The sequence below is a fragment of the Hoplias malabaricus genome, chromosome 6 (genome assembly GCF_029633855.1).
Source record: "Hoplias malabaricus isolate fHopMal1 chromosome 6, fHopMal1.hap1, whole genome shotgun sequence".
In the NCBI taxonomy this organism is placed as follows: Eukaryota; Metazoa; Chordata; class Actinopteri; order Characiformes; family Erythrinidae; genus Hoplias; species Hoplias malabaricus.
Window position 1 is genome coordinate 45,037,526 of NC_089805.1, and position 13,532 is coordinate 45,051,057.

At 49.9% G+C, this 13,532-nt stretch overlaps 1 protein-coding gene across 3 annotated transcripts in view; it reads right to left on the reverse strand.

Moving 5' to 3' along the window:
• Window positions 1–13,532, reverse strand: part of rims2b (regulating synaptic membrane exocytosis 2b) — a 172,654-nt gene that overhangs the window by 94,565 nt on the left and 64,557 nt on the right. For all 3 annotated transcript variants that reach the window (XM_066674038.1, XM_066674037.1, XM_066674040.1), the window contains exons 5-6: window positions 3,155–3,398; window positions 1,661–2,264 (exon numbers count right to left, since the gene is read on the reverse strand). In XM_066674038.1, coding sequence (XP_066530135.1) covers window positions 1,661–2,264; window positions 3,155–3,398 — 848 coding nt within the window. The remainder of the gene's footprint in view (window positions 1–1,660; window positions 2,265–3,154; window positions 3,399–13,532) is intronic.

The following is a 13,532-nucleotide window of genomic DNA, read 5'->3' on the forward strand; positions in this document are numbered from 1 at the left end:
AGCAATCAATATCTATTTACCGCTGATGCTTCTTAGTGTCTCGGAAGTCAATCTCGGATCACGTGTGCATTATTCCTCATAAGAAACAAACCTGTGTCCACTGCAATTAAACATGTCTAGGATAAAGTAGTGTGTGTGAAATTATATTTCTTTATTCATGTTCCAGACCCATAACGGTAGAAATGGAGATGAAACAGCTAAAGTTGTCCATTTGTCCTAGTGGTCAGCTGCTAGTGCTATAGGTAACCAGCACTGAATTTCTCAAACACAGATCAAAGACTTGATGTCCTTATGGGAGAGGGCCAGATACTCCATGGCTTCTTAAAACAGAATGAGCCTCTCATCGGCCGTCGGTCGTTTTCGACGAAAGCCAACACACAGCCACGTTTTGTTGTCAGTCACTTGTATTAAGCCAATCAGCAGCCGGAGTTAGCTGTCCATCATTTAGTGCTGCAGCCAGTGGAGTCACAGTCGACGCTGAGAGGAACTCTGGGAACTTACAGCTCTGCTTTTAGATAAAACTGAAGTTAGCACCATGTCTTGGAGGAACTACGTTTGCAACAGTGCAAAGACAGCCTCCTGGTGATTGGCTTAATATAAGACTGACAACAAAAACACAGTATCTGACTGACTGCAATCAGAAAAGAATTGGAAGGTGCATTCTGGTTCCATTGGGCAACAATAACACCCAACCCCCTTAACACCCCACAACCCCCATCCCCAAGAACCCGTGCTCCTTATTTCAACATTAGAAAGTTGGTAGCCCTAAATGTACTGTGACTAGGCTCAGGTGGTATCATGCTTTTGTCCGAACCTTACCACAGTATATGGTAATATAGCTGACGGACAGAGATGCGGGAGATTCGTAGACTTGAGGAGGTGCGCCCTTTACATTGGCATGGATGTAACACAATAAATCCAACAGAGGGCAACATTTCTAACAACACCAACAAACATGGCAACACAGAGGACGTGGTGATATTTTGTTTGTTGTGATAAGATTGTTGCTCATATGTCCAAGATGGCTCCTACAGTGCTGCAACATTATTGTCTTGGTATCCAAGGTAGTTCCTAGGATGCGTCTAGGCCGTTGCTTTAGTAAGGTAAGATGTTGTTAGGTTGTTGCTATGGCAGCCCAGGTGGTGGCTTATGCGCCCCTAGGCAGCTGCTATGGTATCAAACATTGTTGCAAGGTGTTGCTAAGGTATTGCCAGGTGGTTGCTATGGTATCTAAGGTGGTTGCTAAGATGTTGACAGGTGTTTGCTATGGTATATCAACGTCTTGTAATGCTGCTGCTATGGCAGCACCGGCGATTCTTAATGAGTGCCTTGGCTGTTGCTAGGGTATCCCAGGTGGTTGCTAAGGTGTTAGTAAGGTGTTGCCTTATGCCATCATAATTAAATATTAATGTGAAAGCATGAGGCAACCACCTGGGATTTTAACACAACTGGGTGTTTAGAACCATTCTGGAAAATGCTGAAGCCAGTTTTCTGCGGAAAAAATGCATTCGGGAATTCCAGGAGCTTTAAGTGCAGTAATTCATCAATAAAATCTATCATTACATGCCCTTAATTAACAGAACCTCTTACAGCTCAGCTTTAAAGCCACACTCAGCAGGACCATGTCATTAAACCACTTAAACCATGCCATTTCTCTCACCTTTCTCACTGATGGACTCACATTCCAGCTCCACATCCTCACAGCTGGTGTACTCAGGAGTGGTTGCCAGATCCTCCTCAGAGCTGCTGAAGCTGCCCATGGCCCTAAGCTTGCCCGTGCGATAGCGCCCCCGGTGAGGCCTTGGTGGCGGAGGTCTAACTGATTCCGACTGGTCGGAGCTCAGCGAATCGTTCCTCAGCACGCTGTCCATCTTCTCACGTCCGCCTTTACTCCTGTGCAGCGCCGAGCTGGGGTCCAGGTGATGCGGCTGGAGGACCGGCCTCCTGGCTGGCTCGCCAAATACAGGGCTGCGGTGGGGCGTAGGAGGGCTGTGATTGGACGTCCTCATCCCCGGAGAACTCCGATCCACTGAATACGAGCGCTGTCCCGGACCTCCGAACAGGGGCGGGCGAGATCGCCTGCCCCCAAGGCCCTGCAGAGGCTCGTCCAGCTCAGTGTGAGCAAGAGAAACGTCACTGTGGCGGCGCTCGTGCCTCGCTCTGGACACCTGCGCATGGATGCGCATCTGCTCTTCATATGGCTGCGGCTTCACTGGGTACCGAGCGAGGTTGGGGTCGCTACGGTAACGGGCCCGATACTCCTCCTAAGGGGTGCAAAACAACAAAAGGATATTATTTTAAGAGGTTTTCATAACCAATCTATATTGTTTACAACTCTTTGAATGTAATCAGGTTTATTTAATTAACATAATTATTTTTATGTGGAATGTCTACTCCCTCAGCATCCCAAAGCTGACATGCCCTTGTTCAAGGCACCTAACCCTTGGCCAACACTGCAATTTCAGAAATCGAGTTCAGGTATGAATCAAGTGTAATCAATCTTTGCGTATGGCCAATGCTCCCAAGTCATCTGCTCACACTTCAGCTGTGTAATCAGTCTGAACATGGGTGCTCACACTGTGCCTATAACACAACCCCACATGGACGTCTCTGTCTGTGGTCAAGCTCTCTGTGCAGTGTGTATCGAATCTGATGAGAGGGTGTAGAGCTCTGCTGACCTGTGCCATGCCTTAAGGCCTATTTATGCCTACATCAGAGCTTGCGCAATGTGCCCTACGCCATTGTGAATGTTTATATTTGTGCGTTGGTGTCTGAATCGTTCTACAATTACACCGCCAATACACTAGGGCTGAATCTCAAATATCTTCATCCACATAATCTATATAATATGTAGTGGTGTAGTAGTATTAGTTTTATGATGTGCAAAGTGCACTATATAGGCAGGAATAGGGTGCCAAAAGGAGCTTTTAAACGTGTTAAAATGTGTAGTAACATTTTTGAGGAGGTTAGGCCATAGGGTACGTTCAGCCTCTGAAATCCACCCGTATGTCTGACCACTCAATTGCTGCTGATTTGGGAAGTTAATTGGACACTGCTCCCCAGTCCAATTCAATTAGACAGGACTAGTCTGAATTTTAGTAAACCATACAGTTAGGCATGGGAGACTTGATGTATGGACTTTATCGACTCCTACCTCCTCCTGGCGGCGGCGCTGGAGCTCATAGTCGCCTAGGTGTGCGTCGAGGTGCTGGTCCTGAGAGTGCCAGCGAGCATCCTCATACATTCTGGAGCCGCGAGGAGAGTGGCCCGGGTCTCGTCCGAATTCGGACGGAGAAAGAAGCATGCCAGACTCCGCCGGGGCATGCTGCAGTCCTCCCACCCCCTCCCTTTGGTTATACACTGCGTTTGGATCCCTGGATGCTGACGGACTTCGCTTCCTGCCAAAGAAATTAGAAGAAATGTTAGTGTGACACGCTGACGTCTGAGCACTTTGACTTGTTTAGGGTCACGATGGTCCGAATCCTACCCAGAAACATCGGGCGCGAGGAAGGAACACACACTGAACAGAGCATCAGTCTCATCCAGTCACTCCAACACTCACCCAGTCACACACACACTTACCCAGTCCCTCACGCACTCACACCTGTGGACAGTGTCACACACTCACCCAGTCACTCAAACACTCACACCTGTGGAGAGTGTCACACAATCACTCAGTCATTTACAGACTCAGCTTAGAACAATTTCAAACACTCACCAAGTCACTCACACATTCACAGATGAACTTTCACACACTCACCCAGTCACAGATGAACTTTCACACACTCACCCAGTCACTCACACACTCACAGATGAACTTTCACACACTCACCCAGTCACTCACACATTCACAGATGAACTTTCACACACTCACCCAGAGCGTCAAGAGCAAACCCACACAGACACAGGGAGGACACACCTCATACTTCACAGACAGGATCCCAAGGAGAGCATCCCACACAGGACCCTGAGTGTTTGAAATAATACTTGCAGCCCTTACCTTGCCAAGTCAAATAAGGTTGTGTTGACTTTATTGACATTTTATTGATACCTGACATTCATTTCCTTATTCTATTTATAAAAATATTCCAAAATCTCTAAACATGTAACATGTTGAAGGTATGACAATAACGGCAAGTGAGGAACAACAGAACTTGCTCTTGTTATCGAAGGGTTAATTCGCCTGTTCTTCGAAACCCACCGTTCGCACCCGCGCGGCTGTGAGCTGAGCTCTAGGAAACGTAGTGTGAAACACTTAACACCATCCAGCAACTGACTCTCGGCACACAACTCCACAGCCGCTTGACTCCAGGGCTCTGCTGTCTAAACATTGTCCTGTCAGTGATATCCCGAGCTCCGGTTGGCCCTGAGAGCCTGCTGTGGAGAGAGAGAGAGAGAGAGAGAGAGAGAGAGAGACTGGCTGTGCGTCTAATAGCAGCAGTGTCAGAGGCTCTCTCTGTAACTTGCTGTGACACTGTGGTCATCCTGAATCAGGCCGGGGTCTGTTCCTACTGTCCTCTCGAGCCTGTGGGTCATACGCCAGGAAATCAGCGCCTCAGAGCTTTAGGAGCTCTCTCTCTCTCTCTCTCTCTCTCTCTCTCTCACACCACTACTTGTCTTCCGGGCCTGACTCAATCTCTACTGAACAGATGCTGCTGGTCGCCTGCCCTGTTGGTTTAAAAGAAGAGGACGAGGTTGACTGTGACAGAGAGAGAGAGTGTGTGTGTGTGAGAGAGAGAGAGAGAGAGACAAGAGAGAGAGTGTGTGTGTGAGGGAGAGAGAGAGAGAGAGAGAGAGAGTGTGTGTGTGTGTGTGTGAGGGAGAGAGAGAGAGAGAGAGACAGTGTGTGTAGGAAAGAGAGAGAGAGAAAGAGTGTGGGAAAGAGACAGAGAGAGAGAGTGTGTGTAGGAAAGAGACAGAGAGAGGAGAGAGAGAGAGTGTGTGTAGGAAAGAGACAGAGAGAGGAGAGAGAGAGAGTGTGTGTGTAGGAAAGAGACAGAGAGAGAGAGAGAGAGAGAGAGTGTGTGTGGGAAAGAGACAGAGAGAGAGAGAGAGAGAGTGTGTGTGGGAAAGAGAGAGAGAGAGAGAGAGAGAGAGAGAAACAAGTAAAGAGAATTTGAAATTCAGAATGAACCATGTTCCATCCAATAGTCGGAGTGGTGTTTTTGATCTAACATCAGTACCTAACCTCCTTAATGCTCTCATGGATGAATGCCATCAAACCTTCAAAAAATGTCCTCTACATGTAGAGTGAAGTCATCCCAGAAGAGTAGAGACTGTTATCTCAACAAAGAAGAACAAACTACAGATCAATGCCCTTCGCTTGGACGAGCAGTACAAACGTTTGTTCTTAGACTGTAGTTTGGCACAGGTCTCTCTTATGCTCAGTTTCAGATATTCATTCATTCATTCACACAGTGCCACTGGGCCACACCTCACTGTTTACCATATCAACTATTTAAAAATAACAGCACATGATTTTAAATACTACAAAACAGTTACCATAACATTCATTTTGAATAATAACAAATAATAACACATGTAAATTCTAAAGGAAAAACGTGTACTGAATGAAGTGTCTGTTAAATCCACCTCTATTCAGTCTACAGCCCGTTCGGCCAATGGTAAACCAGTTTACAGCTGGGTCCCCTCAGTCTCCATAGTAACAACATACAGGGAGTGTGTTTAAGGTGGAAGCAGCAGAAATGGCTCAGTGATAAATGCTGATGTTAATAAAAACATTGGCTCAGTTCTGAGCTCGGTTCTGTGTGTGATGTTAGTTTGACGATGCGTCCATTAATCAGCAGCGAGTTCCTTACTGGGATCATCCATTCCACCTTAAATGGTGCTGCAGTTAGGCTCTGGTGGAACACAGCAGCTGTCCTTCACACTGTGTGGAAATTTAATGGCGAATGAACCAAAAGAAATGCTTCAAAATTACTCTGAATATAATCTTTTTGAATTGATATTCATTGAAAATTAAGATATTTCCTTCTATAAAGTTACTATTTTGTAGATACATTTTTTCTTTGGGGCGGCACGGTGGCGCAGCAGGTAGTTGTCGCAGGCACACAGCGGGCCTGGAGGTTATGGGTGCGATTCCCGCTCCGGGAATGAGGAGTGTGGTTTGTTCTCCCTGTGTCTGCGTGGGTTTCCTCTGGTTGACTGTCTGTGAGGAGTGTGGTGTGTTCTCCCTGTGTCCGCGTGGGTTTCCTCCAGGTGACTGTCTGTGAGGAGTGTGGTGTGTTCTCCCTGTGTCTGCGTGGGTTTCCTCCAGGTGACTGTCTGTGAGGAGTGTGGTGTGTTCTCCGTGTGTCTGTGTGGGTTTCCTCTTGGTGACTGTCTGTGAGGAGTGTGGTGTGTTCTCCCTGTGTCTGCGTGGGTCTCCTCCGGGTGACTGTCTGTGAGGAGTGTGGTGTGTTCTCCGTGTGTCTGTGTGGGTTTCCTCTGGTTGACTGTCTGTGAGGAGTGTGGTGTGTTCTCCCTGTGTCCGCGTGGGTTTCCTCCAGGTGACTGTCTGTGAGGAGTGTGGTGTGTTCTCCCTGTGTCTGCGTGGGTTTCCTCCAGGTGACTGTCTGTGAGGAGTGTGGTGTGTTCTCCGTGTGTCTGTGTGGGTTTCCTCTTGGTGACTGTCTGTGAGGAGTGTGGTGTGTTCTCCCTGTGTCTGCGTGGGTCTCCTCCGGGTGACTGTCTGTGAGGAGTGTGGTGTGTTCTCCGTGTGTCTGTGTGGGTTTCCTCTTGGTGACTGTCTGTGAGGAGTGTGGTGTGTTCTCCCTGTGTCTGCGTGGGTCTCCTCCGGGTGACTGTCTGTGAGGAGTGTGGTGTGTTCTCCCTGTGTCTGTGTGGGTCTCCTCAGGGTGCTCTGGTTTTCTCCCACAGTCCGAAGACACACGTTGGTAGGTGGATTGGCGACTCAAAAGTGTCCGTAGGTGTGAGTGAATGTGTGTGTGTGTGTGTTTGTGTTGCCCTGTGAAGGACTGGCGCCCCCTCCAGTGTGTGTTCCCACCTTGCGCCCAATGATTCCAGGTAGGTTCTGGACCCACCGCGACCCTGAACTGGATAAGGGTTACAAATAATGAATGAATGAATGATTTTTTTTCTTTGGACAACAATCAGCGGAGAGGGCGGGGCACATCTCTTGACCGCGGGATCGCCGTGGCAACAGAAACAAAGTCAGGTCAGTAGCTCAGGCTAATGCTAGCAAGAAGCTAGCCCTGAAAGCAGGGTCTTAATAAAGGTAAGTGACATAAACGTATCACTAATTCAGATTGGTCCAGTGGCAGGCTTGGCCCCACCCACTAAAAAATGCAACAAAAGGAGACAGGATATATATTTTTTAATTTCTCAAAAGACAAAAGCCTGTGTGGTTCTCTGCACTGATTCAGAGCTCAGTCACCACTAAACAAACACAGATAATGGTCAGAAGTGCAGGAGGAGGAGAACAAGTGCAGAGTGACTTTAAAACATCCCGTTTAATACAGCGTCGGCACCGTTCTGTAACGTCGCAGATCCAAAACAATTCTACATGCGCAGATCCCTCGTAATCTTCTTCACCTCCTGATCCCACCACCGCTAAATCTCCCAAAACCCGGAGCCCGTTAAGGGCCGGTCAGAGCCGCTCTGAGATGATCAATTAAAATGCTTCAGATTAGAGAGAACTAGTGCTCGAAATATTGGATCCAAACTTAATCCCTCCTGAGTATTACAGGGCATTACAGGGGGCCCACGCCCGCCTCTAATCATTCTCATACATTACACAGGAATCTGATATAGGGCCACGTTAAGCCCCACAGCACCGCTTTATCTCCATCCTGAGAGCCACAGCACAGCAGACTACACTCACCCTGTCACCCACTCACACCTGTGGACAGTGTCACACACTCACCCACACCTGTGGACAGTTTCACACACTCACCCAGTCACTCACACACTCACCCAGTCACTCACACCTGTGGACAGTGTCACACACTCACCCACTCACTCACACACTCACCCAGTCACTCACACACTCACCCAGTCACTCACACCTGTGGACAGTTTCACACACTCACCCAGTCACTCACACACTCGCCCAGTCACTCACACCTGTGGACAGTTTCACACACTCACCCAGTCACTCACACCTGTGGACAGTTTCACACACTCACCCACTCACTCACACCTGTGGACAGTTTCACACACTCACCCAGTCACTCACACACTCGCCCAGTCACTCACACCTGTGGACAGTGTCACACACTCACCCAGTCACTCACACACTCATCCAGTCACTCACACACTCATCCAGTCACTCACACACTCACCCAGTCACTCACACCTGTGGACAGTTTCACACACTCACCCAGTCACTCACACACTCACCCAGTCACTCACACCTGTGGACAGTGTCACACACTCACCCACTCACTCACACACTCACCCAGTCACTCACACCTGTGGACAGTTTCACACACTCACCCAGTCACTCACACACTCACCCAGTCACTCACACCTGTGGACAGTGTCACACACTCACCCAGTCACTCACACACTCATCCAGTCACTCACACACTCACCCAGTCACTCACACCTGTGGACAGTGTCACACACTCACCCAGTCACTCACACCTGTGGACAGTTTCACACACTCACCCAGTCACTCACACACTCATCCAGTCACTCACACACTCGCCCAGTCACTCACACCTGTGGACAGTGTCACACACTCACCCAATCACTCACACACTCATCCAGTCACTCACACACTCGCCCATTCACTCACACCTGTGGACAGTGTCAAACACACTCACCCAGTCACTCACACCTGTGGACAGTTTCACACACTCACCCAGTCACTCATACACTCACACCTGTGGACAGTGTCACGCATTCACCCAGTCACTCACACACTCACCCAGTCACCAACAGGAACTCACCCTCACAAGGTTGTCACAATTTGTCTAGTTTAAAGATGAACAGTGTGTGTGTGTGTGAGTGATGTGTGTGATGAATAAATAAATGAAATAAAACCATCATCAGCAAATACTGACCATAAAAATCAGACAAAGATAATAATTTACACACAATAATATTAAGAATTATTAATAACAACTGCTGACTATAACATTTCAATACAATGGCACCAGTAAAGACTCAGAAAAGCTGAGTAAAGGACAACAAACAAATCATCTGCTCTCACAAATAAAAGATGCACTTCACTGTAACGGGAATTTAAAATATTATTATTCATTTCATTTTCCACTATAATAATAATAATAAGACTAGGAACTCTAATAATTAAATCATATCAAAAGCAGATATTGACCATAACATTTCTAAACAGAGGCATTGTGGGAATTTAACTTTAATTTTAAAATGTTTTAAAAACATAATCCTAATATCTAAATGTATAGTAAATATCACTGTCTAACGTCATTAGGCATCATTCTCCTCATAAACACACACACACACACACACACACAGTCATATCAGACTATACTGCGGCGCAATAAAAACCCTCCTGTATCAGCACCTACCTGCCACACCTCTAACATACACACACACACACACACCTGTCAGTCAGGAGCTGCACATCTGGGCACATCTGGGTGTTGGAGTCCAGGACACGGGGCTTCATTCAGCCCAGATCTCCGTCTGCCTCTGTCCAGCTGCTGCTCCTGCTCATGCTGCTCTGAGCAAGCATCTGCAGCTTTCCTCTTTTTCCCCCTCCCACACACACACACACACACACACACACACACACACACACACGCAAACACGCTCGGGCCGAGGCTCCTTGCCAGCCAGGACACACACAATCCCACAGACGCACACAGATTTTGCTGCTGGTTCCAGAAAGCGAAAGCGGCCGAGAGTTGCCGAGCGGCCGAAGGAAGGCGCGGGGCAGTGTGGGTAGAGCAGCGGTGTTATGGTCTAATGCTGTTAGCCGCAGGGCAGGGCTGGATATAGCTGGAGGTCAAGCAAGACTTTAGCCGCAAGGAGGATTAGGCTACTTAGCTGATTACTGGCTGCCTGGCAGTTACTGCTGGACAAATGTGGACGCAGAGAGACGGCCTTTTCCACTGAGATTAAAAATACAGCAGTCAATAAACACAGAAAACTCTCTCTCTCACACACACACACACACACACACACACACACTCAGTTCCACTGGAGCAGCCTGTTTCAGCTGTTTCACTCGAATGTGTGTCTCACAGGGACTCCACTCTAGTCTCTGGGTGGGTAAGAGCACCCTGGCCAGGACAGATTAAAAGTACATAAAGAGATCCAGCCCAGGCCAGAGCCAGAGCGGTGCATGTGTTCACTGGAAGACAGCGCCACCTCCTGTCAGAGAGCTGAATCACAAGCAAAACAACACCCTGCGTCCAAAACTCTATATACACTGCAAAAACGTAGTGAAATTATGAACGTTATGGTGCCCTCATTGGGCAAATGTGTTCCGTTCAAGGGTTGTTTAGCAGTGGAACTATATTCTCAGGAGTGATGTAGCTCCATCCAATGCCTCTGTAACTGTGAGACAGGACCGCCCTGGCTCTGTAACTGGCTCACAGTGAGACAGGAACGCCCCCCTCTCTTTAACTGGCTCACAGTGAGACAGGAACGCCCCCCTCTCTTTAACTGGCTCACAGTGAGACAAGAACGCCCTCCTCTCTTTAACTGGCTCACGGTGAGACAAGAACGCTCCCCCTCTCTTTAACTGTCTCACAGTGAGACAAGAACGCCCCCCTCTCTTTAACTGTCTCACGGTGAGACAAGAACGCTCCCCCTCTCTTTAACTGGCTCACAGTGAGACAAGAACGCCCCCCTCTCTTTAACTGGCTCACAGTGAGACAAGAACGCCCCCCTCTCTTTAACTGGCTCACAGTGAGACAAAAACGCCCCCCTCTCTTTAACTGGCTCACAGTGAGACAAGAACGCCCCCCTCTCTTTAACTGGCTCACAGTGAGACAAGAACGCCCCCCTCTCTTTAACTGTCTCACGGTGAGACAAGAACGCTCCCCCTCTCTTTAACTGGCTCACAGTGAGACAGGAACGCCCCCCCGCTCTCTTTAACTGGCTCACAGTGAGACAGGAACACCCCCCCCCCCTCTCTTTAACTGGCTCACGGTGAGACAGGAACGCCCCCCTCTCTTTAACTGTCTCACGGTGAGACAAGAACGCTCCCCCTCTCTTTAACTGGCTCACAGTGAGACAAGAACGCTCCCCCTCCCTTTAACTGTCTCACAGTGAGACAGGAACGCCCCCCTCTCTTTAACTGTCTCACACTGAGACAGGAACGCCCCCCTCTCTTTAACTGTCTCACGGTGAGACAGGAATGCCCCCCCTCTCTTTAACTGTCTCACGGTGAGATAGGAATGCCCCCCCTCTCTTTTTAACTGGCTCACAGTGAGACAGGAACGCCCCCCCTCCCCTCTCTTTAACTGGCTCACAGTGAGACAGGAACGCCCCCCCTCCCCTCTCTTTAACTGGCTCACGGTGAGACAGGAACGCCCCCCCCCTCTTAAACTGGCTCACAGTGAGATAGGAACGCCCCCCCTCCCCTCTCTTTAACTGGCTCACGGTGAGACAGGAACGCCCCCCTCTCTTTAACTAGCTCACGGTGAGACAGGAACGCCCCCCTCTCTTTAACTGGCTCACGGTGAGACAGGAACGCCCCCCTCTCTTTAACTGGCTCACGGTGAGACAGGAACGCCCCCCTCTCTTTAACTGGCTCACGGTGAGACAGGAACGCCCCCCTCTCTTTAACTGGCTCACGGTGAGACAGACACGCCCCCCTCTCTTTAACTGGCTCACGGTGAGACAAGAACGCCCCCCTCTCTTTAACTGGCTCATGGTGAGACAGGAATGCCCCCCCTCTCTTTTTAACTGGCTCACAGTGAGACAGGAACGCCCCCCCTCTCTTTAACTGTCTCACGGTGAGATAGGAATGCCCCCCCTCTCTTTTTAACTGGCTCACAGTGAGACAGAAATGCCCCCCCTCCCCTCTCTTTAACTGGCTCACAGTGAGACAGGAACGCCCCCCCTCCCCTCTCTTTAACTGGCTCACAATGAGACAGGAACGCCCCCCCCCCTCTCTTTAACTGGCTCACAGTGAGACAGGAACGCCCCCCCTTCCCTCTCTTTAACTGGCTCACGGTGAGACAAGGACGCCCCCCTCTCTTTAACTGGCTCACGGTGAGACAGACACGCCCCCCTCTCTTTAACTGGCTCACGGTGAGGCAAGAACGCCCCCCTCTCTTTAACTGGCTCACGGTGAGACAGGAACGCCCCCCTCTCTCTTTTACTGTCTCACGGTGAGACAGGAACGCCCCCCTCTCTTTAACTGTCTCACGGTGAGACAAGAACGCCCCCCCTCCCCTCTCTTTAACTGGCTCATAGTGAGACAGGAACGCCCCCCCCCCCCTCTTTAACTGGCTCACGGTGAGACAGACACGCCCCCCTCTCTTTAACTGGCTCACGGTGAGACAAGAACGCCCCCCTCTCTTTAACTGGCTCATGGTGAGACAGGAATGCCCCCCCTCTCTTTTTAACTGGCTCACAGTGAGACAGGAACGCCCCCCCTCTCTTTAACTGTCTCACGGTGAGATAGGAATGCCCCCCCTCTCTTTTTAACTGGCTCACAGTGAGACAGAAATGCCCCCCCTCCCCTCTCTTTAACTGGCTCACAGTGAGACAGGAACGCCCCCCCTCCCCTCTCTTTAACTGGCTCACAATGAGACAGGAACGCCCCCCCCCCTCTCTTTAACTGGCTCACAGTGAGACAGGAACGCCCCCCCTTCCCTCTCTTTAACTGGCTCACGGTGAGACAAGGACGCCCCCCTCTCTTTAACTGGCTCACGGTGAGACAGACACGCCCCCCTCTCTTTAACTGGCTCACGGTGAGGCAAGAACGCCCCCCTCTCTTTAACTGGCTCACGGTGAGACAGGAACGCCCCCCTCTCTCTTTTACTGTCTCACGGTGAGACAGGAACGCCCCCCTCTCTTTAACTGTCTCACGGTGAGACAAGAACGCCCCCCCTCCCCTCTCTTTAACTGGCTCATAGTGAGACAGGAACGCCCCCCCCCCCCTCTTTAACTGGCTCACGGTGAGACAGGAACGCCCCCCTCTCTTTAACTAGCTCACAGTGAGACAGGAACGCCCCCCTCTCTTTAACTGGCTCACGGCGAGACAGGAACGCCCCCCTCTCTTTAACTGGCTCACGGTGAGACAGGAACGCCCCCCTCTCTTTAACTGGCTCACGGTGAGACAGGAACGCCCCCCTCTCTTTAACTGGCTCACGGTGAGACAGACACGCCCCCCTCTCTTTAACTGGCTCACGGTGAGACAAGAATGCCCCCCTCTCTTTAACTGGCTCATGGTGAGACAGGAATGCCCCCCCTCTCTTTTTAACTGGCTCACAGTGAGACAGGAACGCCCCCCCTCTCTTTAACTGTCTCACGGTGAGATAGGAATGCCCCCCCTCTCTTTTTAACTGGCTCACAGTGAGACAGAAATGCCCCCCCTCCCCTCTCTTTAACTGGCTCACAGTGAG